This window comes from Orbicella faveolata, unplaced genomic scaffold, assembly GCF_042242905.1.
Source record: "Orbicella faveolata isolate gen_17 unplaced genomic scaffold, um_ofav_v1 contig_14, whole genome shotgun sequence".
NCBI lineage: Eukaryota > Metazoa > Cnidaria > Anthozoa > Scleractinia > Merulinidae > Orbicella > Orbicella faveolata.
The window spans coordinates 10,295,772-10,312,500 of NW_028301541.1; the positions used below are offsets into that span (position 1 = coordinate 10,295,772).

The 16,729-nt window shown below is 36.0% G+C and overlaps 1 protein-coding gene across 1 annotated transcript; it reads right to left on the reverse strand.

Moving 5' to 3' along the window:
• Positions 1-1,387: 1,387 nt before the first annotated feature.
• LOC110041334 (PR domain zinc finger protein 14-like) lies at positions 1,388-8,590 on the reverse strand. Its single transcript, XM_020746617.2, has 5 exons — positions 8,475-8,590; positions 5,676-5,839; positions 4,240-4,520; positions 3,097-3,364; positions 1,388-2,634 (listed from the first exon to the last, which is right to left on the reverse strand). Exons 2-5 carry the CDS (start codon positions 5,821-5,823, stop codon positions 1,910-1,912), a joined length of 1,422 nt encoding a protein of 473 aa, XP_020602276.1. The 5' UTR covers positions 5,824-5,839; positions 8,475-8,590; the 3' UTR covers positions 1,388-1,909.
• Positions 8,591-16,729: the final 8,139 nt, after the last annotated feature.

Genomic DNA, 16,729 nt, shown 5'->3' on the forward strand with positions numbered 1-16,729 from the left:
TCATCTGCCACAGCTCGTGAAACGTTTATGGCAAGCATACAAGAGAAGACGCCTGGGAGGGAGACTCCGATATAAAAAAGACGGAGGTGCTCTTCGGAAATTTTGGAAAGGACCCTAAAAAGTACTAAGATCAGGTTTTGTGGGCGCCCTTTGAAATAGTTACCAATTCTTCCATAATATATTATGTCCTGTCATATTTTTTCAGCTCAATACCCTATAAAAGGTACCACAAAAGCTCTCGCTGTGGACCTTTTGAGGCTAAACACCCTAAGATGTACCAAAACTGTGTTTTTAACCCCTAAAAGAGAAAGCTGCCCCGAAAAGGTACGACGAGCACCCCCGTCATTTTTGCATGGGAGTCCCCCCCCCCCCCGACGTTTGTGATTTTTCACAAGATGGCACTTTGACATTTTTCTATCTTATCAGTATTCAATTTCTATTTTCTTTTGAATTCTTTTTATGAGAGAATATATACTGGCGTCATATTCTGCGTCATAAGCATATGACGCTGCGCAGAGGAGGCGTCATGCTGGAGTCTAAATATCCGAAAAGCTTAGTCAACAGTCAAAGCTTAGTCAAAACTTAGTCAACAGTGAATTTTTTTATCTCTTCGGTGTTTAATATGGAACGAAATATTGGCTCTCAAAACTGGAATATTTCCGGTTGACGAAAGCGCTAATAATATAAGCCAAGGCACATTTTGGCATTCGCAAAGGATTGGGTTTTCTACCCATGTCATGCCAAAAATGATGAATACAACAGGCATAAATTTCTCGGGACAATCTACCGTGCCATGTCTTCCAATAATCAGAGTCGACAAAGCGCTTATGCTAATGAGACAAATATTGTATTCCCGGCTTAGCTACAAGTTACGATCACTTCAGGATAAAACGGGTAATAATTGTTAACGGAAATTTCTTTCGGAAGATCATTGTAAAAGTGCTTTGATGCTGATCGAAATATAACTTCAACCCATGCCCATTGGTGCCATCCTCAGTATGTGTTTACCTCTATTTAGTCAATATATTGCTATAGACTAAAAAATTTACATCTTGAGTTGTTTTCCTAAATTTGCTTCGACTGAGATATTTTTGTATCTCGAGATTTTTATATATACCTCTTAGTATTGTTATATATTTAAATCGAATCAAGGCGTAGTTTTTGATATTTCGACTTATTTTCATGTTACGCAGTTAGAGGAGAAGCTGCTTGATTTATTAACATAAATCTGGATTGTTCGTAACAGCACAAATAGAGCCTTTGTCAAACTTATATAGTCGTCTCAACTAACATATTCTGCCCTATAGACTTAAGTCCTTGCACACCACACACAATCACGTCATTTGTTTTACTTTAGAAACCACCTTTCACTAAATAGGACACTTCATTGATTTGCCTCATGGCGTCTTTAATACACTTTTTAAGCTGCTCACTCGTGTTTATTTATTTCAAGTTACAATTATCTGTTTTAAGAAACTGCTTATTTTTAGTAGTACAACGTCACTGTACTATTTTGAGGAATCAGATTTACGCTATTGGCACTCAAATAAAAAAGACTCGTAAAATGAGAGATATCTCGTTTAGGTAGAATATCACCGGATATGATACACTTAGACATTTCAAGGATTATATAATTTTTTGCTAGCTAAATACTTCGATTCTTGTTCTAATAGCTTTTTTAGGCCTGATTCGGAAGCTGCCGGGCAACAAGAATTGTAATGTCATGTCTTTTTTTTTCGTTCGTTCGTTCGTTCGTTCGTTCGTTCGTTCGTTCGTGTTGGGAGTGATCAAATTAAAATTTGTTTTCTTCCAACACAAGCCATTATTAAGTGAGCTGTGTTCGGGCAAGTGTAAATCATTGATTTTTACAAGAAACCATTTCGAAGGAAAAAGTCAAACATTACAGCAATCATTTAACTTGTTCCTCTTCGGCAGTGAAGCCCTCACCATCTATAGTGTTGAAGTCACCCTCGTTACATTCGGAACCCTTTCGCATCATCTTCGGCGCTCGATTTTTTCGAGTCGTGCAGTCGAAGTTTGATCGGTGGCGATCACGTGATGAAGGGCTTGAAAACCCTCGGCCGCACTTTTCACAAGTATAGGGCTTCTCGCCTGTGTGCATGTTCATGTGAAATTTGAGTTCGTATGACTGTGCAAACGCTTTGCCACAAAACTCACAAACGCATGGCTTCTCCTTGGTGTGTGTTCGACGCACGTGGCTGTCATGTGCAGCGTGTGAAGCGAACGCTTTGCCACAATGACGGCATTTAAATGGTTTCTCACCGCTGTGCTGTCGGATGTGAGTACGTAGTATAGATGATGCAGTGAAAGCCTTGATGCAGTAAGGACATTTGTATGGTCTCTCACCACTATGCACCCTTAGGTGCTTGTTTAAACTCGAGGACTGCGAAAACCGCTTGCCACATTGACTACACTGATGAGGTCTGTGTTTCTCATGAACGTGCAAGATATGTATGCGAAGACGGTCCCGTTTCTCGAACGAGCGGTTGCACAGGTGACAAGGGTATTTCCGGTCTCCTTGGTCAACACATCGGGTGTACTTCAGATGCTTGTCTCGGTAATATTTGTAGGCGAACACCTTACCACACCGGTCACAAGCGAAGCTGTCCCCTCCTGTTACAGAAAGACATAGTCAGGTGATTTATTCAAGTTTGGAATGTTATTTTCCCTACAGCAAAACAACAACAAAAACTTTTTTCATCCCAAAGTTAGAAATTATGTTTAATAGAGTAAAAACAAAAATGATAGGGGTAGCTAGGGATGCTGGCTACCCGAAATAGCGTAAGAGTTAAAAATGTCAGGCAGCCAGTTAAAAGAAAATGTATTTTACGTGTTTAGGCCAGAGTCACAAACAAATAAATAAACGTAGACACACATACAAAATAATATAAATAAACAAAGCTGATTAAGCTAATTGCAAGTAGACTAAAGCTCTTACATTGCAAAACACTATTTATGTCAAGGAAGAGCTCGAGTTAGATTCGGGTAAACTTCAGCTATATAACAATGCTTTTGATTCCCGATGCCTTATTTTAAATGTAGTCCTTGCACTAGCAGTGCAAGTGATATACATACCGAGTCCACCATCGTTTTCTATCTTGGTCAGTTTTGTCTTCATTGTGATTGGAATACCCATGTACTTGAGATAGGTGTCTCCATACCACACAAGCAGCTCGCTTCCTTCGGCGATATCCATACAAACTTCATAAAACAGTTCACCTTCTTCTTGAATTAGTACCAGGTTCTGTTCTCCTTCGTGTCTTGCGCAATTGACATATTTCATCCAGTTTCTCTGGTCGCCTGCACCGTCTACAAAGTGAGTGAGTTCACCGTCTTGAAATATCTGAAATGTAAACAAATGGATACAATTATTTATGCCCGGCCTAAAATATCCGTAATGGGTTTGTAGGGTCATCAAATATGGATCCTGAATTTAATTACAATAATCCAACTCGTAAAATGGCTTGTTTATTTACTTAGCACTTGGAAGCCAGGAGCACACTCCAAAGGTCTCTTGTAGATCGAAATGCGTGTTTGTTAATAGCCATCAACTGAGTTATAATTACTAAATACGTTTGTACTTCCTCCTACGCTTCCTTACGTCAATCGCAATTCTACCTCCTAGATAAGAAATATCAAGAAATTCGCGTTGGTGTGAAACACTTATGCGTTGCTTGATCCAGATAATTGTCGGAACAGGGCGAACTAGCCCAACTCTAGACATTGAGGAATATATGATTTCCAGATTGCCCTGTCATAAACTCTGAAAACAATTTGAACAGATGTTTTTTTTTGTTATTTAAATCAATGCTGGTTTAAAGGAGCTACGACCGTCACGGTTTGCACATCTTGAAAAGTTTTGCCTAAATTTTTCCGGCCCGTCGTTTGTAATCCGTTGTTATCGTCTCCACCTTTAACCATCCTCATTCCTTTATGGTTTATTGTTATCTCTTTGGGGTTTTCCTATCTCAGTAGACTTTTATTTTCAGGTTTCCTTCAATTTAAAGGTAATTCTGTACGTAGTCAAAAAGAAAAAAAAATCCAAATAACGTGATGGGCTCCTTAAAGAATTAAGTAACAGGGCAAGCAGTACCTTTATCACTGCGTGACAGTAAAGTGAACTCCACAAAAGGGGGGGAAGGGGGGCGGGGGTTGGGGGAAATTATGGGAAGAGTGAAGATTGCAAGTTCACTGTGTGAAAAGCAGTTCATTAATTACCTCCCATACGCTGTTCTTTTCAAGTGACCTCATTTCCAGTGGTAAAACGATATTTCCCGTGTACGGCCCAAACCGAGTTCCTTTTGCTATCCTCCGCTGACCGGCAAACACGCCCCGGTGTCGTCCAGTTGGTAAATGGGTTTCGACAATCTTTACATTTTCTGGTAAATTTTGCATACACAATTCTTCATGAAACATTTCCATATATGGGTTTGGATGGCCTGTGGAGGGCTCTTGATGTACTTGGGACACGTTAGCCAGCCACGGATTCCAATGCATTTCTTATTCAAAAGAGATTAAATAGTTAATTTTGATGTAAAATACGTTATAGTGACAACATACTGATCTAGATTGCATCAAAATTTGTTCTTGTGTACTGTTTACCTTGCTCTTCATGTTTTTTTCAATAACTCAACGGCAGTTTAAAATATCTTTTACACTTTAGGAGGTCGATGTCAATGTGATAAGGCAAGGTAAAAAACGCAAAAAGATATAAACTTTTCACCTTTCGATCTCGCCACGGGTATTTTGATTCGAACAGGTCTCGCCAAAATACGAACCATGCCTCGAACACACTCGTCCGATATCCCGCCGAATCTTGCATACCAAAAGGTGCAATTAGGTGTATAAATCACCCATTCAAATTTCTTGTACCTTGTCCAGTCATATTAATTATTTCTTGTTAAGCTGATATTGAAGGTACAAGTCAAGTCGGAGTAAAATGGTGTCATTTTAGGTCTCAAATTCGCCCCAATGTCGTGTTGTGATATCAACAAACTAAACCGGTTTTGGTTTATAACCCCACTCCTTCGCGACACTATACTTTCGTAGCCAATTTCCCCGCCTGCCCCCGAGGATATACCCCAAAGTTTTTTTAGGGGTGGGGTCTCGGTTCGAAACTTGAGACCCTAACCCCTTTTCAGACCAAACTCTGCGATTTTCCATAACCTATTTCAGATCCGAGCCAAACATCGATATCCCACTTCAGAACTCTAAATTTAGTTCACGGCTGTAAAATATGACTGCAGCTAACCGAAATGACCTTCATTTGCGTAAAAATTCGAGTTAACATTTGAGAAGGACTACAACTTTACCAATGCAAATGCGGAAAAAAATAGAGTCTTGTAAAAAATAACCAATGCCAAGCCGGAGCGAAATCATGTAAATACCCTATTTCAGACGTCCAAAATGGTCAAAGTGTATACCCTTTTTCAGAGCAAAATGGTCAAAATCCGCACCCTATTTCAGACCAAAATGGTAAAAATTAATACCCTTTTTCTGCCCAAAGCCGTTCAAAAACCATGTCCTTTGGGGCCGTACATACCTATATTGCCCATATAAGTGAGTACCCCAGCCCCGGCCAATTATGCAAGAATGGCAAATTACATCCAATTGATAATATCACATTACTGCTCACAGTAGCCACCGATGCTTACCATTAGCTGAAGTGTCGACATAAATTCCAGACAGCGCAAACCCATTAGATGTTTTCTCTGGAGTCCGGATGTAACCGTACAGAACATTGTCGATGTCTTGTTGGGTAAAGGTGAATGGAAAAAACACAGAGGAATCACCGTACTCCATGATTTCTCATCCACAACTAAAAGTAAAAAATAAAGGATTATATCAATACTCTAAACAGGACTAAGATCGCCTTTATGACATAGATAAGAAAGGTTCTTTTTACATATATATCCATGTCTATGAATGGACGAACTGAAAGCACGGTCAGCAAGAATTTCAATTTTTATCTACTCTATAGAGAGCATTTAGATACATACACATTTTATAAGGTAGGTGAAGTTATGAAAATAGCAAAATATTGAGAAATGTTAAGCCTTAAAGAAGGAATTCTGTGAATTATAATAACAGCCTTAAAGTTTATAGACTAACCATAGTTTCAATTCAATCGAATTCAAATTTCATCCTCTTTGCGTGGTAAAATAATAAAGTCAGTGAAAAACTATCAAAGAATGAAATTTATAGAAACTCCATTTGTTTCAATATTTTTCAAGATATACGATTTTTCCAAATCAGAAGAAATTCATTTGAACATAGACGAACCGACAGTAACAGGGTTTAACCATGCCCGCAAAATGTTATTTTCTCTCTCTTATCTCTCTTATATATGCAATTTGCGATTAGGAACAGTTGTAAATGAGTTAATTACGATGACAACAGTACACAAACAAGGCCAAGCATCAAGCAAGTTGAGAAACATTTACCTCGCTTAAGCTATTTTTAAATGTGAGCTGAAAACTTATTTATTTCGTATAGCTTTTAAAGTGTATCTTGCTTGTTATTCACTCTTATTAGTATTACTAATTAAGTTTATTATCATTATTATAAATATTCTATTTTATTAATATACATGTAATTATAATTAGCTTTACAAATTTGTAAAGCGCTGTTGATCAACAGATGCAAATGGCGCTCTAGAATTTACCAAATTATTATGATTATTGTTATTATTATTATTATTATTATTATTATCATTCATTAAGAAAAGAAATCTTATAACAAGCAAGCTTTCCTCTCAAGATATAAAACAAAATTCCAGGAAATTAATATTAAACTAAACATTAACGAGAAATGTAATAACTTAACGCTTGCCATTTTAAGAACTCGTTCAACACCATTTTTGTTTCAGCTCACATTTATTATTGAAATGCAATGATGGTTTTTTTCAACTTTGTTGAATTGTTCTCAATATTTTGGTTCTGCAATCTTATCAATCATTAGTGAAATGAAGTATTTACAATAGCGGTGAATAATTTTCAGTTCATATTTGATTGGAAAGGTGACTGTAAGAAGACGTCCAAGCAAGATTACACCCAAATCTATAAATGAGGTATATCCTATTGGGCAATACTTAAAAAGCACCTTGTAATATACGTAATTACTTAATGGAATTAATGGAATTCCCATTAGAAGAAAAATACAAATTAAAAAATTCAAAATAGTTATTTATATATATTTAGAAAATACTCAGAGGAAAAAAATTCGTTATTTTATGACCTGATTACAAATGCATGCTTGCATGTCCCACTACTGTATGTACTGTACTGTTTGTTTATTTATTTATTTATAATTATAATCTTGTAAATTCTTTTAGTTGTTTACATTAGTAGAAATAAACTATATATAACGTGCATTGATCGATAAAGCAGCTCACATTTAGATCGTCATGTTATAAAATAGTAAAATAGAGAACTACATATGGTTGCTTCCGTGCTCAAAAAAGCTATTCAATAGCGTTTGATGCTCTATGGTTAGACTAGCGTTTTCCTATTGGCTAAATATGTTCTACAACAAAACGAAATCACAAGTTAGAACTGTTTCAGTTTTAATTGCCGGAAATTTACTGGGCGGCACATCACACTGAGTGTTTTACTTGAGCTTTGCGGAGAATAAAAGTCACTTTCTTTACACTAATTTCAATATCAACTCCAATTTTGGCTGTATTGTTTTCTGAAGTTCCGTTTCTAAAGTGCAGAAATAATTATTTTTTTCTCTAGAAAAAGATTTAAAACTAATTAGTATGCGCGTTGAAAAACAAGTTGCAAAGCCGGCTAGAATGCACACCGAAATGCGAATCGTCGTTTCGATTGAACGGGATATCAAAGAAATCTTCACAAACATAAAAATATTGGAACGAAGAAAACTTGGGTCAAGCATACTTTTTGCTTTTTCAGTGAATTAATACATATCCGTACCTGTCAAAAATCGATTTTTTTTTCCGTTGGTTTTGCTTCAAGGTTTCTTTTTTATCCCAGGATACCATAACAATAGAGTTAGAGTGAGCGACATTATTTGACAAGCAAACTAAGAAGGGATAAACATTGCTGTAAGTGTTTGTTTAAAAACGTGAAGGGTAAGAACAAGCAAAGCGAGCGTTTATCGAGTCTTAAGTCCAACTTAATTACACTTTAAACACATTTTCAGTATATTTTACTCAAACTGTTGCTCTAATATTTCCTTTTAAAGCCTGTTACTCTGCTTTTGCATTCAACGATACCTTTAGGTCGTTAAAATACTGTGTTTTGGACCTATCGATGGGCGACTCAATGCAAACTACGTTTCTGGGTTTTTTTAAAAGATAGAGGGGGGAAAGAAATCATACATATCTATAACCTTAACAGACGTAGAATTGATATGAGGTATAAGGATTAAAGATGAAAAAGAAAAGAAAAACAAGTTTCGTTAAGTGTGGCTCCAACAGTACTTCAACTTACCTCGGCAACTCACACGCTAGTTGTAAAACAAGAGTATAGATGTGATGTCGTTGTTCCTGTGAAATGATCTTTACTTCGCTAAGCTTAACACACCGTGAAGAGGCGAACGCAGTTTTGTAATCGGAAGCAGTTCATTCCCAGCCTTTATAAACCTAATTTGAATAATGCGAGGTTACTGCAGATGTTAACAAAGACAACAATTTAATGGCTCGGACTGAATTTGCGCGATCGGACGCGATAACGTCAGTTTTGTTGTTGTTAAGCAATCTAATGAAAATTAACGAACTCCTTTTTTGATTGAATATCGTTACTGGGACGAGAAAGTAATTGCTTACTTTAGGTATTTCAGTGTTTGCATTAGCCTTCGAGCTAAAATGAATATAGTTTTCTTTTTTTCTTAAGTCGTACCTGCTTTTCAAATCAGTTGAACCTAAAATATTCATGATCTTTGATTCTTATCCAAAATTTTAAATATTAAGCACAGATTCACGGCGTACACAAACAGTACCTGTGGGATTGCGCGAAGGTTTTTGTAAGCCACAACATCATATTGTGGTAGAGTTTACGTGCGCTTTCCAAGGATGCTATTAAAGTTTGCATCTTTTTAGCAAATATTTGATTTGTTCGTTAGTTTTTACTCGTCATGGAGAAAAAAAAAAGACACTTTTGCTTCTCCCAAGATTAAATTCCTTAGCCAAAAAACATCACCAGTGTCACGTATCACAGTTGTGATCTCTTACAGTGGAAGAAAGAAAGCTGTTGATGGCAGGTTATGCAGAGCGACACAGAACGCGGGTTATTACAACTTAAAACAATCATTATTATTTATTGAAGGCCGCGTTAAGGTGTAAATTCACACTTTCAAATGCATATGCCTCGAAGGTGATAAACAACGAAACTACGGAATCAAGATGGTTCGCCTGTTACCGCACGGTGCATATGCCCGAGAACGCATAAGAAGAAGAAAAAAAACACCGCTATTTTGAGATGAAAGCGTGTTTACTAATCGAACGCGCTCTACGCCCTAACTTGAATTGTGTCGGCGTTTTTATGCCTCAAGTGTCTAAGCTTAAATTATTTTAACTAGTAAAGCAGAATAAATTTTCTTTCACCCCAGAAAGTCTTTTACAGCTGAGGTTGTTAGTTAACAAGCAAATTATAGTTAAATTCAAAGATAAAATTGCAATGGTCCACAAAATTTTGGAATTTTTGTCTGTAGTTGAGCTGAACGTGCGGCTGTTTGCAAGAATAATTTTTAGTGATCATTGAAGGCAAATGATAAATCTATTAATAAGATTTTTATTGTGTTTTCAACAGGATTAGCTAGTCAATTTAGTGAAATCTCTTACGCATGTCCATTTCCGCTAAGCATTATGATTTGTCGCAAATATATTGTCACAAATATAAAGAAAAATCGAGAGAGTAAAAACAGTTTTGAAGCCTTTCGCTTCAAAAAAGAAAGAGGGGAAACAACATGGAAATTTTAATCACCTCGGGAATACCGAGTTCAGCAATAAAATTGTTGTAAACACATCCGCGTCGAATCGGCTTTTATCTTCAGAGTGAAACTGATGTATTTTCTATCTCATTGTCTTGAAAAGTAAATTTCTTAATATAATGAACGCATTAGTAAAGATAAAGTTGACCCAATACCTAAATGAGGGACAGATGTTGCGAAAAAGGATGAAACAATTAAATTTTCTGTCGCGTCCCACAAGAAATAGAAAACTTTCAGAACATTTATGTTTGTTAAAACCGCCGTACTTTAGAGATCTTCGAAGGATCAACGATAAATAAAATTCCGTATAATGGTAGCTGTTTTCCATCGATTGACTTTTATTTAAATGGGTATTCGACTTTCACACGAAAGACGTCTGCTAGCCAATATTAAAAATTGGGTAAATAATTCGATATCAATTTTTTGTTTTCAAACAACATACTCATAAACAATTCAATGAGTTAAGTCGCTGGACTAAGACAGATGAATTTTCTAGTAGAGAGATATCATCGTTTGAAATTTGTGTATGTGAGTTGTTTAAGCAATCACCTAACCACAATGTGAATACGGAACCTCTTTGAAGTGTTTACGATTGTCGAAGGACAAACAGCAATAGTTTTCAACAGCTTGCAAACTGAGCACTATTTAAAAACACCTTACAACTGTTAACTGGTACGTTTCGCTTTAGAATTAATCTCTGTTTAAAGAAAACAACCTGTTTTAATAACTGTAAACATGGCCCTACTGTTAGCGACAAGCAAGGGAAGATACTGTGGTTTATCACATTGTCCTCTTATGGTTTATTGAACTTATTTAACGCCTCGCCGACGCAGAACTTTTTCAAGATATTAAAACAGCGCAGAAACGCCATAAAATAATTCGTTAACATATATGATATAATTCAATAAAAATTGGCATTGTTTAATCAGTCTTTCAAGTAAGAAGCTGTTTGAATTTGTAAAAACCAGTTTCCAGAAAATAACAATTTTAACAACACAGATAAGTTATCGGATAAACGAATATTGCTTCACTATCACGAGTTGGCATCGCTGCACTGTCAGCGTCCTGTAATTATTTAAAATAAATTAATTATCCATAGCTTCGCGGGACTTGAAGTGAAATTAAATGGAGATATGACCCAGTAGCAGCATGGGTTAAATCTTGAATTAGCTAGATGATTTCGAGAGAAATTATCTGCTTCATCGTAAAGCATTCTCTGCACTGTTAACTATAAACAATAGCGATTTCTGTTTGAGATCATCTTTTTTTATTCATTTTACTACAGAAGTTAATTTTCAAAACGTCGTTAACCTTTTTGCTTCGAATTCGTTCATCTGGGCACCACAAAAGGGAAGGAAAAAAATGACATTTAAAATTAAGAATAATAACTTGAGCTTTCGTACAGTTTTTTCTCTCTTATTAAATATTTATAAATACATTTTAGGCCTAAAATTACGGCTGAATATAGTTAAAGAAAATCAGTTTACTAAAAGACACCAATGGTATATTTTTAGAGTTTTTCCTTTGACATCGGTATAAGGTTGAGAAATGTGTACAAGAAAGGATCAAAATGATAAAATTAAAGTTCTTGTGGTCATTTCGAGAACTAGCAAAACGCGCTGTTTTGCCTCCAGTCCCAAGCTTAACTAAATCTTTTCTGCCAAAGGAACTTTGTTTTAAATAAATGAACTCCTATGCAAAAAGAAATGATCGAAGACATGTAGATGTAATATCCTTATTACCAACATTTGCCATCCATGATTAATCTTTTACTCCCCATTTCATTCTTTTTAATGTTGCTACATATAAATTATTTACACTTACGAGTTGAGTAGGGCTAATTATACTGTGCAGCAAAAGAGGTAGTTGTATGCATTAAGTGCTACGGAAAAATACCTTTAGAAAATCAGTTTAACTAACACATGAATCTGCTCTTTTTGTTTTTTCAATTCCTTTTTTTCCAACGCAAACGCACGGGGAAGAAAGTTCTTTAAAAAAGCAGATAAATTATCTTTTGCCAATCCTATGACTTCAACTCTTCCTTTTGAATAATTTCCATTTATTTAAGCTGCAATAATTGAATTTCTCAAGAGATCCATTTGTAGGAGGCGTGGTAATCGAACGCTTGGTGCGCAGAATCCCGGATCGAGCAGTCTGGGTTCGGGCTCTGGGCCAGGACATTGTGTTGTGCTCTTGTGCGAAGACATATTGCTCTCACACTACCTCTCACTACCCAGGTGCATAAACCAGTACTGGCGAATTTAATGCTTGGGTGACCGTGCAGTAGGCTAGCATCCCTTCTGTGGCGGAGTAGAAATATTCGCAGTCTCTTCTTGCTAAGATAAGCGCCGGCCTTAAGGGTCATTGGGCTCGAAAGCTGACTTTATATTTACTTGTTGTTATGAAAATCCATAATTCTAAACGGTATAGTTAATTCAAATTTTTCTATCAGTTAGAAATAACAATACTGCCTAGTTTATATGTTTTGTGTCTTTGGGCATAAAGTAGGAAATTTCATGACCGATAAAATTCTCGAGTTTATCCTCTTCAGTAAATTTATTGAATGCACCCCGTGAAATAATAATAATAATAATAATAATAATAATAATAATAATAATAATAATGATAAAATACCCAAAGATGAATGACAAAACAGTATTATTATCATCTAAGCATGCTTTAGCTCTCGATCTTTTTCCCTCTTTTTAAGCTCAGGTCCTAGGTAAGTAGTAAGTCCAAGGAATCTGTCCTGTTGTGGTGAGACGTAACCAATTTTTGTAAAGCAATATTTAATCACTACGAGATTACGCAAAGCACGCAAAATACCAGAGCTTATATTTTCTTTCATTTCACGAGAGACATTTTTTTGTCTGAATCATTGTTACAATCATGCAAACTTGTATTCTCAACAGTATTACATAAACGAGCCTCAATGTTTAGAGTTAATGGTGAATAATAAATTTTCTTCCCATTACCGTACCCAAAATGTAATAACAAGCGGATTAGACCATGTCCGATTCTTGACCAGTTTGGCAAGGATTGCCCATGCCTTGACAGCGACTGAGATCAGAGAGTAGCCGATTTAGGCAATCTACTCAATCTTGATTATTCCAATTTTTATCGGTTAGGCGGAATTAACGAAGATCTCAAAAGGCTGAAGCTTACTTCATGCTATAAGTGACATGACACTGGTTCGATTCTGGCAGTTCGTTTCGCCTGTTAACGCATCTATGAATTGAGTTATAACGATCCGACAGAAGATTTCGATTTACTTTGTCTTAATGTCAATCTTTGTTTTGCAATAAACGAAAAGAGAAATCTAATTTTCGATCGAAGACTCCCGAGTGAGATTTGCAAAAAGGGAACTCTATTAGAAATGCAAGCAGGAAGGAGTTGCAGGTGAGAGGGTTCCACTAATCAATCAGGGTTTAGTGTAAATGGGATATTTTCCAAGTAGTTGCATGTTCCCCCGAGGCGTTCGGTAAGTTAACGCCAAAGCAGCGAGAAAAATGGCAAGCTGAACACCTGTAACAGTTTGGCCAACTAGAGATGTATATGATGATTAAAAAAAAATGTTTTAAGATGAGCTTAGCGTCTAGGTAATTAAAGAACCAAAACATGGATGGCGCCATCTTGGTAAGTTCAGCCCACAGTTTTCAAGTACATCTGTAACTCGGTTTTTCTCTCATCTTAATCACTCTTTATTCGTAAGTATTGGTTTATTTTTACTTCGTTTTCCACCAAATTGAACAGTATTTATTATGTTTCCTTCATACAAGTCAACAATAATTCCAAACACATTAAACATTACAGAATTTCACTCTCCTCTTTTATTCGTTCATAAAAATTGTAATCCATCTAAATTCTACCTTTGGTATCGTGTATGTTAATGTTGCTCTCTTCTTATGGACTCGACGTTTCCGTGACTATAATATTGCTGAATTTAGCATGGCTTGGGGGATGTTTTTAAGTCGTGAAAGATCTACTGAAAATAGACAGACCTTTAATAAAGGTCAGACAATAAAACCACGTTTGTTTTCTTTTTCTCGTGTTGTTTAATCTAAGCAGGTTCACAGAAGGACTCCTTGAGATTTATTGTGTGGAAAGTCTGCTATAGACGCCATATGTAACAAATAACATAACACAACAAAGAGACTAAGTTAAGTCCATTTACAAAATGGTTCACTGCTTAAGTTCAAGAGGCCAAACAAAATCTAAAAAAGCAGTAATCAGCAGCAAATAATTTTAATGACAGAAAAGAGGAGAGCCTCTACAGAACTGAAATTTATTTTGTCACGGAATTCTTAAGAGGGGAGCTAAATTGCTTCTCTTCTTCGACCCAGCTTTATTTTTCCTTCTTTATCCAGGAGCGATTATCAGAAATGAAATTTTATCTCAGTAGCGAAAACCATCTCCATGAACCCGAAACTCATGAAAAACCGTGAGAGGTCGAATTCCCTACGACCTCTAATCGATAATTGGGCAGCAATATACGGTACAACGCCCAAAATGGTCCTTGAATTCTACTAAAATCTCGTTCATTAAAGCGACGTTATATTTACTGCACATCTCTTGGCGGTCATTTATTTGTTGATTAATTTTAACTAACACTGATTTTTGTTTTTTTTTTAAAACCCTTTCAATTCAATGACCAGCAACACTTTATAAAATTACGAAAACGCTAAAGGCAGTGGACTGATTACAAAAGGAAGCCGCGAAAAAAGGCGGAGGTTGATGTTGACCTGAAATGGCTGAATGTAAACTGAATGAAAAGTTCGTCTTCATATGATAATTATTTCTTTTAATTTGGACCGTGCATGTAGACAATCATAATTAGCCTCTAACAGCGTGATTACATGACTTAAGGAGAATAGTTTTTTTTTTTGAGAATAAATGATGTAAACTGCGGAATACAAATGAAACAAAGATGTGACCACTGCAGTTAATTGTAATCACAATTCAAGCAATAGAAAGTTTAAATAAGATAAATAAATAAGCCGGAAAAAGTTTTCGGGCTTCAACGAGATTCCAACCCGTAGCAGCGCTGCAGTGCTCTACCAACTAAGCTATGATCATGAAGACCCACATACAGGCCAATTTATTGAGTTCATCTTAGACCCCGCTCAATGAATTAAATTGCAATTTCTTACATTGGGATTACAAGTGAGATGGTTGCACTTTAGAATAGTGGTTGACACCCACACAACTTATTTGATTACTATGCGTTCAGCGGGAACAAGAACGACTTGAGGGTTTTTTTCCTAGACTTGTGATATAAAAATAAGACATTTTTCGTGATGCACAAAGTAAATTAATTTTAAATCAGAGATAACTCAGAATGACAGCAAAACCACAAAGGGCTGATAAAATATTATGATGAACTTAAAGAGAACGAAAAAGACAGAAAAACTAAATTTTATATATGAAAGACGAGTTCGAAAAATTCAGCAATTTTTTTTTTTCAAGTATGTCCTAGCTGTGATGAGTGAGGGTCCTTTAACCCAGGGAATAATTTGATAATTACTGACTTGTAAAATAAAGTCGGGAATTAAAACGTCTAAAATTTGAAATTTAAAAGTGACACCGAAACACAGTTTATCAGCTTTTTATCAGATTTTTTTTCTTCTGTAGAGGGATTTCTTGGGAGCAGGTCACGAAAAGGGAAACAGGCCGACAAAACTACTGAAATACTAACTTTCAACTGATCTTCAAGTAACAGAAGAAATACAACTCAGTCATTTTTATTCACATATTTGCATAAAACGGTACGAGGTAATAACTTGAAATAGGCAAAAACGAAGTCAAGAGGTGATATCAATTGCAAATGTCAGGGGGTTTTTTTGGTTCGGACCAAGTTCCTAAATGTGCTTTATGGAGAGAAACGAAAAAACGAGCAAACCCCCAAATATGACAGTACAGTGAGATACAAGGCGTTTATTGATATATGCATTGCGACCTAAAGTTAAACAGAGCCATTGAAAATGCCACGTGTTCCTCTCAGGCAGGTTTCTGTACAGTCCGGCTGTATTTTTTATCCAATTTTCGAAACGCATAATTAACCGCGCCGTATGGACATGTAAATGGCACGTTAGATAATTTATCAAGGCATTAGGTGAAAAGTTGAAAACATAGAGAAAGCAAAATAGAATCGTAATTCAGTGTCAGAAATGCCTTGGTCTTACATTGTGTTTACATAAGCTAACTCTCTGATCAACTAATTGAGAGGCCGATGAATAAAAAAGATTCTTTTTGGAGAATAATGGACAGTAAATGGACTGTGCAAAGTCTTTGTTTACACAGTCGCTTTTCATAAACAAAGGTAAAGACAACAGTGACAAGTGGACCAGATGTTTTGCTGCAAACAGAGCACAAAGTTTGCTTTACGCTTAAGAATTATTCGATTACTAACACTGAAATTATTTTGATAAGTTAAAGTCAATATGCAAAAAAAAAAAAAAAAAAAATGTCTATAAATAGCATGTAGGACATTACAAACTTGTTATCACCCCAAATTATCACATGTACTGCCGTGATTTAACATCTGTGGTCTTGAGGGTGAAAGATGTAAGGAAGAGAAAGAAGAATCGAACTTCCTTTGGAAACCGGAACATCCAGATGATGAGGTTGAGCATCAATAATCACCTTTTTCTATTCTCTCTTATTAAACAAGAATTAATTAAACTTTGGCGCAAACATGCACAAACCAAATATTTTCAATCCTTTGTCAACTGAGTTTTGTTAAAGACGTTCGATCGCG